This window comes from Podarcis cretensis (assembly GCF_951804945.1).
Source record: "Podarcis cretensis genome assembly, chromosome: 14".
Taxonomy (NCBI): Eukaryota; Metazoa; Chordata; class Lepidosauria; order Squamata; family Lacertidae; genus Podarcis; species Podarcis cretensis.
In genome coordinates, this window is record NC_137183.1 from 33,294,317 (window position 1) to 33,316,578 (window position 22,262).

Consider the following 22,262-nt stretch of genomic DNA (forward strand, 5'->3'; position numbering starts at 1 on the left):
ACTGCCCCCACCACCCCGCCAGAGGGAAGCGGTACTCAGGGGGTTAACGGGGAAAGGGCAGCGTAAATACACTCATTTTTGGAAAGCAAAAAAATAAAGGGGGGCGGCTGCCTCTTTAAGAAGTCGGAAAGGGTCAAAGCCCCGCCCTCCTATGCAGATGAGACGGTCGGAGGCCGCCAATCGGAAGTGCGGGAGGGGAGGGGCTGCCTCGCCCCGCACTCAAAGAAAGTTGCTGGCCGGCTTCGCCGCTCGGCTTCTACTTGGCGACGTCGGTGGCTGCGAAGAGGACGCGTTTGGAGAGCTCCGCTTTTTGCGCACGGGAGAGTTTAGCGCACCGGGGGGACTTGCGCGTTTGGCGCTGCTGCGGCTGCCGATTCCGCTCCGGAGGCTCCTACTGCTGCTGCGGCGGCTGACCCAGCGTCGCTTTTCGCTCGGCAGGCGGCTTGGCGTCGTGCGCCCGGCCGCCTCTCCATCGCGCGCTCCAGGCACCGTGCGCTCCCGGCTGGCCCGTGCCTGGCTCCTGGGCCCCGCTGCTGGGGCGCCCCGCTCTTCCCGGCCGGCTCTACTCGCGCGCCGCCGATGCTGAACATGAGCGAGGAGCACTCCAAAGCCCTGGAGGCGCCGGGCAGCCCCGCGGGCACGGCCAGCTCCATGTCCCACGTGGACTCGGACTCGGACGCACCGTCGTCGCCCGCTGGCTCGGAGGGAGCCCCGGGGGCGCCCTCGGCTTCTTCGCAGCGACCCGGCGGCGGCCCCAAAGGCGAGCCGGGCGACGTGGACGAGCGCTTCCCGGCGTGCATCCGCGACGCCGTCTCGCAGGTGCTGAAGGGCTACGACTGGAGCCTGGTGCCCATGCCCGTCCGCGGCAACGGGGCGCTGAAAGCCAAGCCGCATGTCAAGCGGCCCATGAACGCCTTCATGGTGTGGGCGCAGGCCGCCCGGCGGAAGCTGGCTGACCAGTACCCGCATCTGCACAACGCCGAGCTCAGCAAGACGCTCGGCAAGCTGTGGCGGTGAGTGGCCGGGCCGGGGCGCGCGGGGCTGGGCTGGACGGGGCGGACGAAGCGCAGCAGCCCGCGGTGGGGAGAGAGGTCGCGCCTGCGAGGGCAAGACGCCCAGAGAACGGAAAGGTGACGGCCAGGGACCTTTCCCTTTAAAGTTAACGCGCCCCGACGGGAATGAATGGGAGTTACTTCCAAGGAATACATTCAAGTAAATGGTGTGGGATTCCAGTCCGAAACCGATTGATGACAAATTAATTGCATTAGAACACCAGTGGGAGTATTTAAAAAAAACAAAAAAGCGAAGTTTTAAGATTGGGATAGCCTTCTCTTTTTTTCGGGGGAGGAGTGTATGTTACATTTTTTGCTTTCCCCGCAGCACTTAGGCAGCAGACCTCAAACCCGTCTTAAAATCGTGTTACTTTTTGGTCTGCTATTGTATTTTATCTTATCTTATCCCTCCCCTCCCCCCTTCTAGCAAAAGGTAGCCCAAGGTGCTCCAGTAAATATAATGTCATGGCAGAGTCGGTTTGAACCCTGTTCTCCCAGTTCCTACTCTGACACACCATTTCTTTATGCTTGCTGTAGTGTGGTTGGAAAACTTTCCAGACATTTAACGGTGTATGAATTTAAGTACATAAATTAAGACTTTATGGGTATTGGGTATTAAGGCCCCTTTGGAGAGATTAGATGGTGTTCAATTTCTCTCTCCCCAAACCTATCCTTAATGTAGATGGAGTAGAGTTCATTTGAACTCAATTTCATGTTTGTTTTTCTGGATCTCCAGGTTTGAAGAAGGTGAAACATAAACTGGGGGGCGGGGAGAGAAGGCATCTGAGCTTTTCAAAAAATTCAATCAAAAACAACTTATTCCCAATTAAAATTAGTAGAACTCCTCTCCCCCCCCCCAGCATTTTATGTCCAAAAAAAATTACGTTGAAGTTTGTGCTGCTTGTAAGAGAGACTGATTAGGAAGTGGGGGAAACGGACTGAAAAAAACAAGGAGGTCATAGGAGTCACTTTTTGTGGGCATTATGGAGTTAGTGATGTCTCTTCCCAAAGGAGCACTGTATGAAACATTTCCTAACCATTCCCAAGTTTCAAATCACCTGGGGTGTCTCTTGCTGTTACAGTGGGGGGGCCCAGTAGAGTCTCCAGCAGCTCTTCCGCTGATAAATCCCAAAGTACGAGAACACCTGGTGGAAATCAAAGGCACAGGCAGCATAATGAGGGACAGCTGGTGTGGAGGGGGGGGGGGAGAGAAAGAAACATCAAGGTTCAAATCAGGGACATTTCTGCTACTTGAAAGGCATGCACTTTAAACCTACCCACCACCAAAGCACCCCCAAATTTCCCCAAACCTCTCAAGGTTGCCTCTTCTGTCTTGGCAATTCTGATGATTGCTGAGAGCAGCGTGGATCTCACTTGTGCCTCACTGCCTGGGTGGGAAAGCATGTGAGGTGTGCTACGGCATTGCTTTGAAGGCTGCAGTGGCCTCCTAGCAACCTTGAAGCATCCAGCTGTCTGGTTGCGTGGGCGAAAATCCTACTTAGTGCCCCCCCTTTCCTCCCAAACTTTTCTCTCCCAAAGCATTGCACACTTTGGAGGGCTATTCCCCACCACCACCAGTAAATGTGATATTAAAAGGACACACTCCTCAGAGCTGTGAAGGGCCCACTATTCAAATATTCTTATTTTCCTTTTTCTTTAGAGGCTTTGGGAATTGGGTATGGTTTAGTTCAATGTACGGGTGCCCACTGGGTTATTTCTTGGCTCTGCCAGTTTTTCTCCTCCTGTTTTGGAAGGAATAGCTATCAATCTATTACTTATTTTCTATTACGGTATTTATTTAAAAATTCAAAACTTTAATTAGTGCCAGTAATGTGTGAACAGGATGCAGGCCAAACCCAGACTGGCTCATCTGGCTCAGTGCAGTCTGCCCTGACAGGCAGCAGCACTCCAGGGTTTTGGGAATACTCCTTTGCATTTTTTAAAGACCCATTTCATTGCCTCTTCATAAGGAATAGAAGAGCGCCGTTTTCATGTCAAAAACAAGAGTCTCATGGAACCTTCATAGGCTGAAATATTGCATCTGCACGTCTGTGCCTGTAAAGCCTATGCCTAACAATTCTGTTGGTTTTTACGAGGTGCCACAGGAGTTTGTTTTGTCTCTTGGTTAGTGTCTATTTTCCTCTCAAGGATGGCAGTGCTACCCATGACACCTTTGTGGGTGTGAGAGTGAATCTGTTGACATTTCCATGTGGTTTTTTCAGACCAAGTCTACTTCTGTTAGGGTTTGCTCATAAGAGGCGTTGGGTTGTTCCGAAGCCTGTGATTTGGAAAACGAAAGCCATAGGAAGCGGACTTATATTGTTTCAGACTGTTTGGTCCACCTAGTTCAGTATTGTCTATGCTGTCAAGGGTTTCAGAAATAATTCCCTTCCAGCCCTACCTTGGGATTGAACTGAGGACCTTTTACATGAAAAACAGATGCTTATCCACTGAGCTATGGCCGTTTCCCATTTGGACATTGGGTGTGTGGCAACAGGGTAAAGTTGTGTTAAAGCTACTGCATTTTCCTTCAGGCTCCTGGACTACTAAACTTGGACCCTTAGTTAGAAATGTCAACACTAAAAAAAAAAGGTTTTAATGATACCTTCATGTAACCAATTACCGTATTTTTCGCTCTATAAGATGCACCAGACCACAAGATGCACCTAGTTTTTGGAGGAGGAAAAGAAGAAGAAAAAAATTCTGAATCCCAGAAGCCAGAACAGCAAGAGGGATCGCTGCGCAGTGAAAGCAGCAATCCCTCTTGCTGTTCTGGCTTCTGTGATAGCTGCGCAGCCTGCATTTGCTCCATAAGACACACAAACATTTCCCCTTACTTTTTAGGAGGGAAAAGTGAGTCTTATAGAGCAAAAAATACGGTACTTTGAAGGAATAACAAATATAAATCCTGAATGAAAAATGCAACTGGTACCACCTCCCAGCGCCACATTTTTTTTATTTTTTAAAAACCTTACTTGCATTATTATTAATGTAAATAATAAATTCACTATTCTTCGATGGTACTAGTACAGAGTAGTCTCAACTCTCTCCTTTCACTTTGAAGGGATAAGGAAATGGGGCAGAAGGTCCCTCCCCATTCCGTAGCCACTGAACTTAATGATAGTAGAATCATAAAATTGATCATCTAGTCCCACAATGCGTTCTCTCCAGGTTGTAATAATCAAATTGACTGTGCCGTATTTATTGCATGCGGTTTTAAGGCTGTGGCAAAGGGTCCAAAAGAAGTAGAATGCCTGCAGCAAATACATGAAGCAGCAGCGACTGACCTGGCCAGTCCTCGTGGAATATCAAAGTACGTAGCAAAAATAAATCGTGCCAGCAGTAACTGTTGACTTGGCTTCGTCAGATTAGTGAACCACCTTTGCAATCTGCCAGCGCTTTCCTTCTAGATTAATTGCTCATGTTTTCTCAGTAGCTGCTGCAAAGAATGTAATTTGATAAGATGGTAATACTACAACATAGTACTGATGGTCCATTTCAAGTGTGGTGCCTATATTATCTCTGCATTAATCTTTGCCACAGCTGCATAAGGTAGTCCAGTATTATTATTCCCATATTGCAGAGGCTGTGGCTGAGAGAATAGTGGCTTGCCCAAGAAATCTCCCTACTGATTTTATTATGACTCAAGTGAAATTTCATCGAGGGTTCTTCGTCGCTCACAGCTCATTCCTTTAACAATTGCCTGTGCTGTGAGCCCCACCAGACTGGTGATCTTCAGCATGCCGTTGACTCAACAGTAGTGCATTAGTGGTGGTTAAATACTGGACCATCCAAACGTCATTTTGCTGTAGCAGTAGCTCTGTGATGGCTCCCCAGTTTTATTGCACTCTTGCATTATAGCGCAGCAAAAGCAGGAGACACGCCCTGAGACATTTGTGGCATAAAAAGTTACAGGATTTCAGGAGGAAGCTACAGAGTATGCGCAGATTGGAAACACAGCAGTGCATCTGCCCCAAGACTTTTCGGGCACAAACAGCATTGAAACTGCGATCACATGCAGTGTAACTGGCCTAGTGTCGTCAATGTTAAATGAAAGGGACATCTGTCTGCATTTGATGCATGTGCTGGGCACCGTTTCTGGGATAGTTGCATGATCAACATATGTGCTTGGAGTCTAGTGTAAGAGGTGGAGGGGATACCATGAGTCATTTAGTCCAGCCCCTTTTCATAAGGCTGGAAATCTATAACATCATTGTCAGAAGCTAAGCCTTTTTGTCCTTGGAAGGGGATTGTGATTTTTGCCTTTCTCTGAGCTGTTCTGCTTAATATTCCCTCTGAGGCTAAAGCTCCCCTTACATCAAAGTAGGTACCAGTGAATATAGTGGAGCCAGTCCACAAGCATATATTCCTGAGGGATAGCTTGGTTGGTAGAGCATGAAATTCTTAATCCCAGGGTTGTGGGTTCAAGCCCCATATTGGGTGAAAGATTCCTGCAGATCCCTGCAGTTAGACTAGATGATCCTCTTGGTCCCTTCCAATTCTGTGAATAAGGTCACCATGCACACCCATCTCCCCAAAAGGGACATGCTATCGCTCCTTGTTTTAGGATTGAGTCACTCATCAGATGGGCTGTGTGTGTAAATGGATCATCCCACTTCTGATACCACATACGACTTTCCCTTCAGTTTTGACACGGGATGGTTCCCAGTGGAGCTAGTTTGCACCTTGGCTGTCAGTAAGCAAGGCATCCAATCATTTTTACCTAAGTGCATGTGAATTATTGGCCTCTGTTTCCAGGGTGCCTTTAAAATACTCCTTGTCAACAAGTTGGGAAGTTTGACTTAGTAGCCTAGAGCAGCCAAGTACACTGATGCACCCGATCAACTGACAGCCTTATTATTTTAGCTCTTTTTTAAAACAACAACAACAAGATTATTGCTCAGAGCAGGACGGGCACAGCTGAAAGCAATGCAACACACCCCTGGAGCTTTAGGGAGTAGCCTCTTAGTGTCTCTCCTATTCGACCAGCTGGATTTGCATGGATGCATTTATGCAATGCTTGGCTACAATGGGCTCTGACGTATAATGAGTTTAAAACCTTTGCGGAATAGTTGTGTGTGCTCGATCCAGAACCAAAAAGATGCAGTGTTAAGGTTGGTGGCATAATACTACATAACAGTGCCATCTGATGCAAGTTTGCTCAGAAGGCGTACATTGTTAAAGAGCTAAGTTCAGTGGGGCCTCTTTCCTAGGACTGCAGTTTCAGTATGTTCCCAGTAAGCACATGTACCTGAACATAGGCTGTATGTGTGTGTCTGTGCGCATGCACACATACACTGTAAAGGGAGTGGGCCACAAATGGAGAAGCCATGGTATTGAAACCCACTCTTTCCTGTTCAAAGCACCAATAATGTGTGCGTCCAAAGACTTACGCACAGTCCGTGTTTATAGCAAAGGGTTTGGAGTTGTTGTTCACATCCCTGTTCAGTGCTGCAGCTCAGCGGCCGATGGTGGACTGGTCACTCTCTCAGCCTAGCTTATGGTACGGAAGATAGAGCGACCAGGATGCTGTTGCACACTGCCCCATGATAGCTGCAGACAAGGTGAAAGAGTATATGAAATATCCCCCCACTGCAATCCTATATATCGCTGTTTTGATTTATGCCCCGCTGAGGCAAATGGGCCTTACTCCCAGTTAAATGAGTCTAGGATCATGGCCTCATTCTCACGGAATCAGGAAGAAAAGTAATATTTGGATGAAAAGGACAAAAATTGAGCACTGTTCCTTTTAGATCAGAGCTGGGCAGAAAGTAGATCAGGGTCTGTTGGTTGAACTGGGGTGAACTGAAGATGTCATGGATTTCTGGCTTCCAGGGAATGGACCATAGGTTAATTGTAGAGGATCTCCCTTGCATGCAGAAGGTGTCAGGTTCAATCTCTGGCATCTCTAGGTAGAGCTGTGAGATACTCGCTGTCTAAAAACTTTGGGCAGCTGCTGCCAGTCAGTGTAGACAATACTGAGCTAGATGAACGGAGGGTGTGACTTGGTATTAGGCAGTTTCCTATCCATCTTAATATCTTCTAATTGTTTAAACAATGGCAACCACAGAGTTACTCTTCTCTTAAACTATACTGCTGAAATGATGAAAGCTGTATGTGTTCAATAGGAATGGCTTTTTGGTTTGGGAGGAATGTGAGCACAGGTCAGTTTTGGTACTCAAAACCGAATTCCTGGGCTCATAATTCTTTTATTCTCAGTAAATGTCTTGAGCATCTGGCTCCAGTTGATAGAGCTCTGGGTTCTAGCAAAACACTCTTGAGTAGCTCCCGCAAGCATGAAGTCTGCTCACTTCTGCTATAAGGTATTAAAGCGTAGCCACGGAAAGCTCTTAATGTGCACCCTTTTTTGTTTTTGTTTTTGCAGTTTAATCTTGAGCATATCCAAGGTGAAATCTGTGCCTTTGAACATTGCTGTGAATCTTTGCCTCTCCCTGTAGAACCTGAAATGGCACTCCTGCTTCAGCTCCCAGGTTAATTTAATGGGTGAGGTGGTTGCCACATTGAACTTTTCTGCCCTTGGCACCAGAACCTCTTATGCTGCCAGCTGTGACTATTTGTAATCTATTGGCAACAGTTTGCAGTCCAGTGAAATTGACTGATAATTAATGGTCACTTCTAGCATCAGTAGCTCCTGAGCTGTATGACATACTCGCTAAAGCAATTTGCAGTCACTTAACTTTTCCTCTTCCAGTTTGCAACCCCCCCCACCTTTAAACGAAGAGAGTCTGTTTTTAACCTTCCGCTGATCCCAAATGGATTTTTTTTTAAAAAAACAGCATTTTGGTCTAGTGCCAAACATGTCAAGGTCCCTCTAGAAGAACCAAATTATTTCCCGAGGCTTGGGAGCCTGGAGCCTTTCGGCTGCTGCAATCATCTCTCATAACAGGAACCATTTCTTTATTTTTTTGTTCTGCATACAGTTGTGTTTCTGTTCATCCAGGTGAGTCTCAAGCCAATCTTCTGGGACAGTGGGGACCTGGTCCCCAAACTAGGGAATATTCGTCCAGTATCCCAGTAACTGATTAGTGTTATCCAAGGACGCCAGAATGTAGAAGCAGAAATTGCTCTTTGTAAACAGAGCAGAACACGGGATTTGAGAGGGGGAGATGGGAGGTTTGTTTGGCTCCTGGTGTTGGGGTGTGCGGTTTCAGATTTCCATTCCATCTTACTTCTTTCTCTCCTGTTTAAAAGCAGTGGCAGCACCGGAAAAAAATTCTTGGAGGGCACAGAAAAGGGCAAATTATATTTCCAGGTGGGCGAGAGAGAAAAACGATGGCTTATGTCAATGACAGGAGTTCAGCATTCAGGACACTTGCCCCTCTGCCCCCTTTGGGCACCCGCTGTGTTTTAAGGTGGCAGAAGCTCAAGGACATGGCCTCTGCTTTGCACACAAAAGAACCCAAATTCAGTCTCCAGCAGCATCCCCAGGGAGGGCTGGGAATGTCCTTGTGCCTGAATCCGTGGAGGGCTGCTGCCAGGCACTGTAAAGGTAAAAGGAGGGACCCCTGACCATTAGGTCTGGTCATGGCCGACTTTGGGGTTACGGCACTCATCTCGCTTTATTGGCCGAGGGAGCCGGCGTACAGCTTCTGGGTTATGTGGCCAGCATGACTAAGCCGCTTCTGGCAAACCAGAGCAGTGCACAGAAACACCGTTTACCTTCCTACAGGAGCAGTACCTATTTATCTACTTGCACTTCGTGCTTTCGAACTGCTAGGTTGGCAGGAGCAGGGACTGAGCAACGGGGGCTCACCCCGTTGTGGGGATTCGAACCGCTGACCTTCTGATCGGCAAGTCCTAGGCTCTGTGGTTTAACCTACAGCGCCACCCATGTCCCTGCCAGGCGCTGTAGACAGTACTAAATTGGATGGACTAGCAGTCTGACTCTGTATAAGGCAGCTTGTTCTGTTCCTTGAAAAAATAAAAGTTGCCGGCATCTCACAACTGTGGGAAATGGCTTTTGCTGCAGAGAACTTGATTTTCGAAAGCAGACCAGGCCAACTCTACAATCCTATGATTCTCTTGCCTGTCCTCCCTTTTGGTAATAGCCGGTTGCCAGTGAGAACAGCAATTCTATTGAGCCCCTGGATCTGATGTGATGTGGCGCATTTGCCTGGATGAGGATTGTTGGTTGTATAAGCACGAATTTAAATTGCTTGTGCGTTTGTGGTGCTTTAGAAATAACGAGTGACGTACAAGATTAGTCGTACTTGGAGCTAGACCCATTGAAATGAGTGGAGTTAAGTAAGTTTAGTTTATTGATTTGGGTAGTCTGACTTAGCTGGATATCACGCAAGTGTCTGGACTCATATTATTTAGCAGTATCTTCCCTTTGTTTAAGCCCTTCATAGTTAAATGGAATTTTCCCATATCAACATATGGAAATTAAATGTCTGGCATACGCTTTGCCTGTTATCTTTTATTTGTCTCTTGCAAATATTATCAAGTAGTTTCCTGGAAAGATCTGCAAAAAATAAAAATTGTCACTTCCTCTGCATACTCTGGGTTGTAGCCAATGCCAGCCCTACTCAGAGTAGATGCATTGAAATTAATGGACGTTGCTAAATTAATTTCAGTAGAACTTGGTTGGGTATAACCCTTGGTGTTCGCTAAGAGCTAATAGTGTTCTAACAGTGCAATGCTATGCACACGCACATACCTGGGAATAACTCTGGTTGAAAGCAGTGAGCTTTACTTCTGAGTAGTGATACCTAAGATTGTGCTGGGTGAGCTTTGTGGTTCAGGGTCGGTGTTTTCCCGTGAATTGTTAAAAGTTCTATGGATCAAAAATTTGGTAGAAGAGGCAGGGAAGAGATGCCTGTGTATATGGGGAGAAGGGGGTACAGGGACAGGAAAATGCTAGCAGGTGCAAAGGAAGAGCTTTAAAAATCATCATCGTCATCATTTGCTCAAGCTGTCCATTATAGTGATACCTCGGGTTAAGTATTTAATTTGTTCCGGAGGTCTGTTCTTAACCTGAAACTGTTCTTAACCTGAAGCACCACTTTAGCTAATGGGGCCTCCTGCTGCTGTGCCGCCGGAGCACGATTTCTGTTCTCATCCTGAAGCAAAGTTCTTAACCCAAGGTAATATTTCTGGGTTAGCAGAGTCTGTAACCTGAAGCGTATGTAACCCGAGGTACCACTGTATTTAGTTTGCAAGTCCTCTTGTCAGCTAAGAGAGTATTAGAGACTTTGAAATGGTGTAAGCCTCCTATATGGAACAGACGAGCGTGTATGGGGAACAAATGCAGGAGAGCTGCAACGATAAAATTAAAACTCAGGGGATGGAGGAAGGTGGTGGCTGTTGTAATCTGGTTTGTGTTGGTGCCAGTGGCGTAGCGTGGGGGGTGCAGGGGGGGCGGCCACACCGGGCGCAACATCTGGGGGTTAGGGTTAGGGATAGGGTTAGGGGGCGCAAATCCACGGGTTAGGGGGCGCAAATTACTTGCCTTGCCCCGGGTGCTGACAACCCACGCTACGCCACTGGTTGGTGCTTAAATATGCGTGTCCCAAACTCACCCTTTTCGCTGCTCTAGGATAACATTTTGGTATAGCTACTTTGCTTTTTCCTTCTTCCTCAGATCCTACCCCAAAGTGTTTCTCCCCCACCCCTCTGCCTTCATCTCTCTGTAATCTCTCCTCCTGGAGTCTGGAGGGAAGGCTAAGGACTCTTAAAAACAAAACCTTGGGTTCCTCTCTGACTCGCGGCTCCCAGCCGCTGAATGCAGTTTTTTTTTTCCAAACTGCGCAGCCGAACAGTGTGTTCGATAAACTGCTTAATGCAGCCACAGCAACAGCGGTTTTAAATTGAAGTTACCTGCCAGACTCACAAGGGCAACTTATGAGAGAGGACAGTATATGGGTCCCATTTTTCCCTGTAAGAAGGTGAGGGTCAAACCAACAGCTACAACATGGGAGTGCAAGCAAGGCTGTGTGGTGATCAGGATCTGATACATTTTAATTGTATTGGTTTAAGTGGAAACACTAGAATAGAAGTCTTTTTTATGAAGTATCAGTTGGCAGTAGTAGCAATAGGAATAATAAAGATATAGCAGTCCATCCTCTGATGTTTTCTCATAAGTAAATGCTACTTAAGTTTATTTATATGCTGATTTCCCACAAACATTCAGTAGGACTCATCGTTCCAAATAAGTGTGCAACAGATTGTATTTTTACTGTGGGATCCTATACATGTCTACTCAAAGGTAGATTTAATTGAGTTCCGTGTAGCTTTCTCCGTTCTAAAGGGATTTAGGATTGCAACCTGAACAAGTTTACACTGAAATTGCGCTCGTCTTCTCTGCCTGGAAAGTTTGCTTGATGGATATAAAATTATGTAAAACGAGAGGGGTAGAGTGACTAGAGAAGAAGAAAAACCAACATTTTGTATATTGTTGTGGTTCAGGATTTCTGAAACTTGTAACAAAGATTAAAGAATACATTCCAAAGATTTGGAAATACTCGAAAGACTCGCCTGTAAAATAATGTTTAACTTGGGTATTGTTCGTTGCAGTGATGGGAAATCTGATCTGTTATATGCAACTGGTAGGAGCTGTATATAATTTCATTAAACCCTTTTTAATGGAAAACTGGATTCTGTTCAGGAGCAGAAAGTCGGTGTTGAGTTCCAAATTATACGTGGTTATTTATATAGATAATTGCTATACTGCTGTTTGAGCAGACAAAAATAATTAACAAAATCATAAATTAACACATGTAGCAAATCACTAAAGAATATTTACTGATAGCAAGAGCAGGACTGATCAGTGTCTCCTCCTTCAAAAGCATGCTGAAAACAATGTGTGAACCAGCCACCTGAAACCATAAAGAGGTTGGGGCCCCCAGACCCAGGTCCTACCTTAGAAGGAAGTTCAAACACAAGGAGCCACCACTGGAAAGGCCATGCCCCGTGCCTTCATGCCATGTTCATCATACTGAGGAGGAATCCTCAGAAGGGCCTCATGAACCGAAGGCATAATTCAGCTGAAGCTGAACATTCAAGTCTTACAAATTTTACTTGAGAGTAAAGCAGAATGTCAAAGCTCTCCAACTGGAATTTTCTGCTTTGGCTGGTTTTTTTCAGAGTTTCTATATAGTCCTATACACATCTATCTGAAAATAAACCTCAAACTTAATGGGAGTAGACATGCATAGTATTGTTCAGTTCTAAGTTACTTTGTAATATCTGTTAAACATGTAAATTTTTAATTTTTGAAAAATCTTCCTAATAGACATGAAAACAATTTCCTGTTAAATATGAAGCCCATGCTATGATGTGATATCTGGGAATGGGGAAGAAATTCAGTCCAATCTGCAATTAAACGCAAACCTACCTAATTAGTACTTTTCTGAAGTAATACACCAATTGAAACAGCCGTCCTTCAAAATATGTACTTTTTCTGGATTTTGCAATGCAGTCCTCCAGCCAAATAATGAGTATAAAAATACACATACTTGGGCAAAATGTGCATAAAATGCATATGTTAAAATAATTTACAAAAGCACATTGTATTAGGGGGGAATTGGTTTGCAAAAATGCATATATTAAGCAGAATTTCATGCAAACATGTACATTGGGGGAGAAATGCACTAAAATGAATTTTCATGAAGACTTAAAAAAAAAAAAATTGCAAACTGATGTGGAAAATTGAATTTAAGACTGGAAAAATGATGTGGTAGCATTCTCCAGTAAGAGAAATGCTCTCTTTACTTGCACTGGGGCACAAGTGTGACCTTTGACTTAGCTTTCCAGACCAACACACATGAGACATGTATTGCGTAAAGCAGGGGTCATAAAACGTTTTCAGCAGGGGGCCAGTCCACTGTCCCTCAGACCTTGTGGGAGGCCAGACTATGTATTTTTTTGTGGGGGGGGGGGAATGAACGAATTCCTATGTCTCACAAATAAATACAGAGATGCATTTTAAATAAAAGCACACATTCTGCTTATGTAGGACACCAGGCAGGCCCCACAAATAACCCAGAGATGCATTTTAAATAAAAGGACACATTCTACTCATGTAAAAACACGCTGATTCCCGGACCGTCCGCAGGCCAGATTTAGAAGGCAATTGGACCTGATCCGCCCCCCGAGCCTTAGTTTGCCTACCCATGGTGTAAAGAGATTGTTGTTAAGTCATTTAGTCGTGTCCGGCTCTTCGTGACCCTGTGGACCAGAGCATGCCAGGCACTCCTGTCTTCCACTGCCTCCCGCAGTTTGGTCAAAATCATGCTGGTAGCTTCGAGAATGATAAGCTCTCGAAGTAAAGAGATTAGATTGCAGTAATCTAGTTTTTGAACGCAAGCAATGATTTTAATCTCTCTCTTTTTTCTCTCCAAAAGTTTGCTAAGTGAAAGTGAGAAGCGTCCATTTGTCGAAGAAGCCGAGCGCTTACGAGTCCAGCATAAGAAGGACCACCCAGACTATAAATATCAGCCACGCAGGAGGAAAAGCGTCAAGGCAGGCCAAAGCGATTCTGATTCGGGAGCCGAATTGAGTCATCACAGTGGGAACCAGATCTACAAAGCAGACACTGGTCTGGGATCCATGAGCGAAACTCACCACCACAGTGACCACGCAGGTAAGGAAAGGGGAAAGCGACAGATTTATAATGGGAAACACCAAGAGGGCTGCCAAAGTAACTCAAGATGTAGTTGTTCACAATGTGTAACAGTATAACAACTTATAGACATAATGCTAAAACGCAGTATATACTAAAAAAATGAAAGGGCATGTGCCATTTCACCCTTTTTCAAATGCTCTTCCCAGTTGCCAAGCAATTAAGTCACATCTACCGCATACATTTAAAGCAAATAGCTTTTCTAAAAGAATCCTGGGAGCTGTAGTTTAAGGGGGCTGGGAATTGTAACCCTCAGAAGGTTAAGCTACAGTTTCCAGGGTTATGGGGGGGGGGTGCCTTGACCTTTTAGAGTGGTAGCGCAGTGCAGTGCTTTCAGTGTCTGGTGTGTCTGTGTCCTTAGAGAAAACAACATCTAAACATAATGAGAGGGTACAGTTTCCTTAAAAGGGAAGGGTTCTAGCTACGGGTTAGAGCATCATCTTTGGCTCAATCCCCAGCATTTTCAGATTGGACCAGGAACCTTTTGGGTAATATTTGGTCTCTCATGTTCTCCCTTTGCCAGTGAACTTTATAAGGGGAGAACCCAGCCCATTCCTCATTCTCCCTTCTGCACTCCTGTCTCTTGCCCAACGCTTCCTTGCAAAAACCCCACCGCAGGGATTCCCTTCACAGCTCTCTGTTCTTTGCTGTTGTTCCTACTAAGTGGCACCGTCGGTGCAGCTCTTTGGGCAAATATCCAGGGCGCCTCTTGGCAGAACAGGGAAGAGGGTCTCCAAGGCAGCAAAGTGAGACTTGACCACATTTTGAAGAAAGTAAGCGCCAAAAGAGCCTGTCTGCTGGATCAGGCTGAAGGAGGCCCATCTAGTCCAGCATCCTGGTTTCACAGCGGCTAACCAAATGTTCCACTGGGAAGCCATCTGCAAAGATGGGGAACCTGGAGCCCTCCAGATGTTATTGGATTCCAGCTCTCATTGTTCCAGGGCTGTCAGATATTTTTGCTGAAAACCAACAGTCATCACAAAAATTACAAATGGTTACGTTGTGAAGTATATTTTCGCATCAGTGCTTCCCCATGTCATGCAGTAAAATCTCCTGTGGTATGTTGGGCTGCTAAAACAGGCAGAGAAGCCTTGCATAATTTTCTCCCATTTATCAGCAGGCAATATATTTTTCCCCATAATATTCGGAACAGGGAAACTCTCTGAAGAATCCCTTGGAGAAATCACTCCCTGGAGAATTATATGGGGAGCAATAAAATTCTCACCGAAGAATAGTTTCCACCTCTTTCTTCCTGCTGCAAGTAACATCAGTGCCGATGGATAGATATTCTAGCATGTCTCCCATCTAAATACGGAGGAGACATAGTTTGAAATCTCAAGGCTGTGGGTGCCTTCCGTGTTGCATCAACCAATAATTAGATAGAAATAATCTGGAAGGCCATAATCAAATTTCACAGAATAATAATAATAATAAATTAAGTTGCATAGTTTGGAGATGATTCTATTGGCTGAGGTTGGTGGGAGCTGGAGTGTGACAACATCTGGGAAGATGGGAAAGTTTGCCCACCCCAATCTAAAGCATTCAACCCCCCCCCCCCAAATCCAGCATCTAAAATTACCCAACCATACCACTGCCCACTCCAAACTTAATCATGTATTAAATATCTACCCTGCCTTTCCAAAGGAGTCCAGGGTGACAAACATCAAAATGTTAATACATAAACATACTTAAAATGTGTAAAAGCCAGCTAATTTTTCCCAAAGCAATTAAAGAAAAACATTTCAAAGCATTTATAGCATCTAAAAGTGTTTCAAAGTGATCACATACCCCTCAAAGTTACTGATTTCAAGGTTGCCATGGCCAGTATATGTCAGCCATCGGATGCCTGGGTAATATTTGCCAAAGCATCAGAGGTTACCCCAGGAATCTTGTCTCGATGCTGAGCCCAGGGAAGTGTGCTTGTTCTCTCATTTGGAGGAATGTGTGTGCCTCCATATCTATGGAGAATATTTACATGTGACTGCCCCATTCATTGCAGTGAAAGAAAAAGACGACCACAAACCAGCGTAACTCTGCATTTCGGCATCCACATTCCATGCAGGGCCCACTCCTTTGCATCACTACTTAAAGAGGGTCTTTGGTAGCAAGGAGAAACTTTAGATCAGCAAAATGGGAGAGAAGGTTGACGTTTGGCAGTCCCAACTCAAGCCTTCACTACAACTGCTTAAAAAGCTAAGGCAAGAGATCAGATTGTGGTTCTGACTAATTTGTCTGGCTTGACCCCTCAGTCAACCAGCTAGCCCCCCAATGGAAGCTGTAGACCAGAACATCTGGAGTGTACCATATGGAGACACTGGTTGGTATAGACCAGAGTGGAGAGCCTCCAGATGTTTCTGAACTCCCAGGATTCTGTGTGATCCCTGTTTTCCTTTGGGTCCGATGTTGGTGCTAAGGGACCACTAACCCAAGACGCTTGAAACTGCTTGTTCTGAACAGTGTTCACATGGTTTGAAATGTGCTTTGTCTCCAGGGCAGACCCACGGGCCCCCTACCCCGCCCACCACCCCCAAGACGGACCTCCACCACGGGGGCAAGCAGGAGATGAAGCACGAGGGGCGCCGCCTAGTCGAGAGCGGCCGGCAGAACATCGATTTCAGCAACGTCGACATCTCTGAGCTGAGCAGCGAGGTGATCAACAACATGGAGACCTTTGACGTCCACGAGTTTGACCAGTACTTGCCGCTCAACGGCCACTCTGCCATGCCGCCTGACCACGGGCAGAACTCTGCGGCAGGGTCTTACGGGCCCGCCTACCCCCACCCGACTGGCGGCAGCGGGGCTGGAGCCCCCCAGGTTTGGACTCACAAGAGCCCTCCCGCCACCTCGCCTCCCTCCAACGAAAGTGGGCAGCAGAGGCCCCACATCAAGACAGAGCAGCTGAGCCCTAGCCACTACAGTGAGCAGTCCCACAGCTCCCCGACTCACTCCGACTACGGCTCCTACACTGCCCAGGCGTGCGCCACTACTGTGTCCTCTGCCACGGCCACGGCCTCTTTCTCCAGTTCCCAGTGCGACTACACAGATCTCCAAAGCTCCAACTACTACAACCCATACCCCGGCTACGCTTCCAGCCTCTACCAGTACCCATACTTCCACTCCTCGCGCCGGCCGTATGCCACCCCAATCCTCAACAGCTTGTCCATCCCTCCTTCGCACAGCCCCACCGCGAACTGGGACCAGCCGGTCTACACAACTCTGACAAGGCCTTGAGAAGGATGGAAGGAGTTGTTGAAGACCTGAGGTCTTCCCTGGACCCCCTCCCCCCCAAAAAAAAGTATGCACTACACAAGTTCAGAAATGGAATGAAGAAGGCGCAGCCCATGAAAGGAGCACCCCCATTTCCCCCGTCCCAAGTGCCTCCTGTTCTTCTGTAATGACTTGGCCATCTGCTCCAAAACCCTTTTGAAAAGTTTCCAGAAGACAAGAGTTCTATTTTCTTTATTAATAATAATAATAATTAATAATAATTAATAAAGCATCTGGACTGATGGTTTCCTTTGAATACATGAAGGACAGTATATTCTAACTCCTCTGTGAGGACTTAAAAGAGAAGTGCCACAATTCGTACGCAGGACAGTGCAAAGTTAACAAGGAGACGACAAAGGCATTCCGGGGTCTATTGCAATGTGAGGATGAGTTGGCCTTGGCGCACAGAACCCACCTAGATTTAAAAAATCCTAATCATTTAATAATATTGAGGGACCACTCAAGAATCTTTTGGGACCTACCAACCAACTAATGTCAGAATTCCTTTGATTTGTAATCAAGAGTTCTTCTAAGCAAGGTTTGGCTGTAATTAACATTTTTGTTCAGAAGCTTAAAAAAAGAGTATGTTAAGCTCAGAAAAAAAGTCTTTTTGTCATTGTTTTGGGGTAAATCTGTTAAATATGTATTTATGTTCTGTGTAATTTTGTCTTTTTTTAATTAATGAAGTAATTCTGTGCAAGAAGTAGATATTTTTTTTAAAAAGAGATTTTAAGGAGCATAAACTAGTGGAGAAAAGATGGTTTTCCTGCTCCTTAAAAAGAAGGTGGTGCAGTGCTTTGGTTCAGCCAGTCTTAAAAGCAAATCTGAAATACTTCTCAAAATAATTAAAGTGGTTATGGAAGGATATTATGGAAGGGAAGTGATGGATTAATTTTCAGGGGGAGCAGGGAGCAAAAGAATCCTTACTGATGGTGCTTCCTTATAATTTGTTGAGGAGGAGTTATTATAACATTGATACTAAGTTATAAATAACATATATTTACTTCTGACCGTGTCGGGCCAGAAATGAGGTTCATCAGGTCTAGGATTCTATTAATGAAAGAAACTAGCCAGCTGCTGCTGGGAGCTGATAAAACAACGATCTCAATGTCCTTCTCTGGGATTCCTCCTAAACACCTATTATTGAGTTGGACTCGATGACCCTAAGATCCCTTCTACAGTTCTATGATTCTAATTAACAGGTAGACTTTTTCTGATTATGGTGCTTCTCTTTTGCCATTGGGGCTTATAGTCCCTGAGAGCTCCAGCCCTCCATGAATTGGTCGCTATCTTTTCCTGTCCCCCAAAAGCCACTGAGGCTCATGGCAGTACCCTCTCCATCTCATGAGGTCGAGAATCCTAAAAAGGCAATTATCGGTTGTATGAAGGAACACTGAGCCTTTTGCCAATGGGATCCAAAGGACGGTAACCCCCTCCCGAAGGTCCAGTATTACGGGAGAGGGAGCAAACTCCATAGGACTGGCCCTGGAATGATCAACAATTGTGTCTCGAGAGTCTCTTAAAACAAAAATATTGACAGGGTTTAACCAGTTCCTAGTTACGGATTTTCATGCCTATTCCTTCCTGGAAATGGTTAAAAACAGGCCAAATGTTAGTTTGGAAGAGCTCCCTTCTCTCTCCAGCGAGGCTACTTCAGAATGAATGTGGAAAAAGGAAAATGGCAATAAGCGTACCCTCCCCATGCCAATTAGTTTCAACACATTAAATTAAATTTGAAGGCATCGTTGGATTTTGGGACTGTGCTGGGAGCACAGCTCGTTCTTGAGAAATTACATTTTAAGCAGAAGTTACGGATTGAGTTTCACTTTAATGTTGCCTATTTAGGGACCAGATGTCATCCTTCAAAGCTGTGAAAATAAAAACGTTCTCCACTATATTTTGGTTAGTTTTTTAGATGTAGACTAATATTTCGTTGATGTTTTGTTCCATTGTATGCTGAGCATATAATAACCATCCAACTCTAATGGTAACGTTGTGCCTTTTAAAAGAAAACTTTATAAATCTTTAAAACTTTCAGAGGTTATCTTATCTTTTCTACGTTTTCATATTCTTGGGGATTTTTGTTTTTGTTTCCGTTTTGCTGAAAGGTGTTTCTTCTACCTTCTTTTCTTTCTTTCTTTTTTGCATATTGCCTTTTGGGAATTTGGGGGGAGGTGGGAGAACAAAGCGGGGAGGGGCAGCAGCAGCTCCTTATGCAATCTATTTTTCTGTAAAGTTTGAAGGTCTCTGTTGTTATCTGTTCTGTTCACTAGCTTTTGACTAAGTACTGCTAACTTTTGTACAGGTCCATTTGATAAAATTAAAAAAAAAATGCCTTTTATCCAGCAGTCGCTGATATATTCATTGAAAAAAAGATATCCGTTTGTGCATGGGACGTTCCCATGGGAATAGGAAATGAAAGGCTCTTCTATGCCCCCCTCCAAGCCTGTGGGGTGCTCTTTCCATTTAAATTGGGTGCAAGGTAACCCTTGGGTGACAGGGCTGTCTTCTGGGGGCGGGGCTCATTGTGGCATAGATTAACACTAAGGTTTAATTTCTGACATACATTCCAGATTATGCTTTTAAAAAATTAAGAGCACTTGGACTTAATGTTGGGTTTCGAATCTCAAAGGGAAGCCACTCGGTTACCTATTTTTGTAATGGTTGAGGTGCATCAAACCATGGCTGGGGGACTGCTGGCCAGCCACATGGCTGCTGGAGTCCAGATTGTATCAGCCAGTACAGTCAGTGCTCAGGGATGATAGAAATCGTACCCCAACAGCACCCCCAAGGGTGGTGGGTTCCCTGTCCCTGCATGAACCCTTATCAGACATTCAGAAAAGTGGCTGGTGGATCTATGGGCAGGGAGGATTCACCCCCAACACACCTGCGTTCATTACAAGAGGGGTTCTCAAACTGGTCCACGATCATCACTCAGAGCGTCCTTGGCATGGCTGTATTAAATACTTGCATTGTTTTGTTGATACTTTTATAGCTTCTCTTATTTCTCACATTGTAAGTTAATTGTATTGCAAATTTAATTCCACGGGCTGCAAACCGTACTACCATATACAAAATAAAAAGAAGCAATAGAAAACCATAGAGCTGCCAGCGCTGTGCATTAGAGTTGCTGCAGCAGGCAGAGAAATCATGCAGGCGTCCACCAGAACCTTCAGCTATTTCCCAAGTGTTCTAATGGGGGAAGTTTGGGAAGCACTGCATTAGAACATTTACATTGTCCATGGATTTGGAACTCCTGGAAAGGGGCTTGTGTTACACAGTCCTATTTAATGCTCTACAACAGGAATGGGGAACCTGTGACTTTCTGCATGTTTCCGGAGTACAGCTCCCATCATCCTGGCCCTGGCATCTGGCCATCCTAGCAGGGGCTGATGGGAGTTGGAGGGCCACATCTTCCTCCAGTGTGGTGTAGTGGTTAAGAGCGGTAGACTCGTAATCTGGTGAACCAGGTTCGCGTCTCCGCTCCTCCACATGCAGCTGCTGGGTGACCTTGGACTAGTCTCACTTCTCTGAAGTCTCAGCCCCACTCACCACACAGAGTGTTTGTTGTGGGGGAGGAAGGGAAAGGAGAATGTTATCCGCTTTGAGACTCCTTTGGGTAGTGATAAAGTGGGATATCAAATCCAAACCCTCCTCCTCCTCCCTGCTTTCTGGCAGTAGAGATCATCACCTGCCAGCCTTGGAACTAGAGTCAGTTTGTTGTGTACTCATGCGCATGCCTGTCTTCTCCCACATGCGCACAATTCTTGCATTTTTTAAAGTGCTTTTTAATACACATTTGGTGATGCTTTTTTAAAAAAAGCCAAAAATACCAACATGTGCAGAATCCAAAGGATAGCTGTGCTCTAATCCACATGCATTGCAGTTGGTAGGACGAGGCAATCCTTTCGGTCCCTTCCATTTCTTCAATTTCTAATCCAGGAAGTGTGAATCGGGTTGGTTTCCTTAAAAATACAGTGATGCTCAAAGGATTCTGCTCTGGCTATGTGGACTACAGCATGCAGCTTCTGAAGTCCCTCTGCCTAGTTTCCCTGGTGGTCTTCCCATAAACAGCCCATCTTTTGATCACTGTGTCACTCAAGAGAATCAACAAGTCTCCATATCTCTTCCTTGGAAATGTATGGAGAATATGTGTGCTGAAAAGGAAAGGCCCAATGCCAGTCTGCCTTTAGGGGACAGCATTGGCTAGGTTGGTGTCCACCAGATGTCCTTAGAGGAACACCCAGTCTTGGCCACCATGGTCAATTGTCATGAATGATGGGAGTTGTGGGTCTAACAAGATATGGAGGACTATAGGTTTGCCACCCCTGCTCAAGGAAGAATGATTTGGTCCTTAGATTTCCTCCACATCCTATCTTGATGAACCTCGTACATCTAAGCAGGTGTGTTTCATGCCTGGTCAAGAAGCCAGGAGTTCTCCCACTGCTCAGCATCTCCAGGCAGGGTCTGCACCAGTGTAGACCAAGCACATGGAATCTGGCCCTCCAGATGTTGCTGGACTATAGATCCAAACATCCCCCAGCTAGTGACCACATTGCCAAGGCTGATGGGAGTTGTAGACCACAGGATCACCATCCCTTGTGTAGACGATGCTGAGCTAGATGGACCAATGGTCTGACTCGGTGTAGCTTCCCATGTTCCTGAGGGTAAGTAAGTCTGAAACCTTGGAGAGCTGTTCCCAGTCAGTATAAAAAGGCAAATAGGTAAATGACCCCTGGAAGGTTAAGTCCAGTCAATGGGGTGTGGTGCTCATCTCGCTTCAGGCCAAGAGAATCAACGTTTGTCCACAGACAGCTTTCAGGATCATGTGGCCAGAATGACCAAACTGCTTCTGGCACAACGGAACACTGTGACGGAAGCCAAAGCGCATGGAAATGCCATTTACCTTCCCGGCATAGCGGTATCTATTTATCTACTTGCACTGGTGTGCTTTTGAATTGCTAGGTTGGCAGAAGCTGGGACAGAGCAACAGGAGCTCATCCCATCACATGGTCCTTCCGATCAGCAAGCCCAAGAGGCTCAGTGGTTCAGACCACAGTACCTCCTGCGTCCCTGCATCAGTGTAGACAGTGGTGAGCTAGATGGTCTGACTCTGCATCCTTATTCACTAGGCTCCAAATGTATCAATACCCACTTGGTCTGCCAAAGCTTCACCAAATTCCACCCCCATGATCAGGTGAAACCTGCCCCTGGTTCCACCCATAAAAAGAAAAAAATCTGGCAGCTGTGTGTGCTTTGAAGCAGCCTGCAGGTCTTAAGATGTAGACAGTGGAGTGATT

General features: G+C 45.7%; 1 protein-coding gene across 1 annotated transcript; it reads left to right on the top strand.

Annotated features, from left to right (window-relative positions):
* The first annotated feature begins 241 nt into the window (after positions 1 to 241).
* SOX8 (SRY-box transcription factor 8) lies at positions 242 to 19,303 on the top strand. Its single transcript, XM_079953053.1, has 3 exons — positions 242 to 1,013; positions 13,418 to 13,656; positions 16,187 to 19,303. Exons 1-3 carry the CDS (start codon positions 580 to 582, stop codon positions 16,924 to 16,926), a joined length of 1,413 nt encoding a protein of 470 aa, XP_079809179.1. The 5' UTR covers positions 242 to 579; the 3' UTR covers positions 16,927 to 19,303.
* Positions 19,304 to 22,262: the final 2,959 nt, after the last annotated feature.

Excerpts from the sequence above, each read along its gene's own strand:
- SOX8 (XM_079953053.1), top strand. The coding sequence starts at position 580 with ATGCTGAACATGAGCGAGGAGCACTCCAAAGCCCTGGAGGCGCCGGGC. Across the intron at positions 1,014-13,417 it reads ACGCTCGGCAAGCTGTGGCG|TTTGCTAAGTGAAAGTGAGA; the intron begins GTGAGTGGCCGG and ends TCTCTCCAAAAG. Across the intron at positions 13,657-16,186 it reads CCACCACAGTGACCACGCAG|GGCAGACCCACGGGCCCCCT; the intron begins GTAAGGAAAGGG and ends CTTTGTCTCCAG.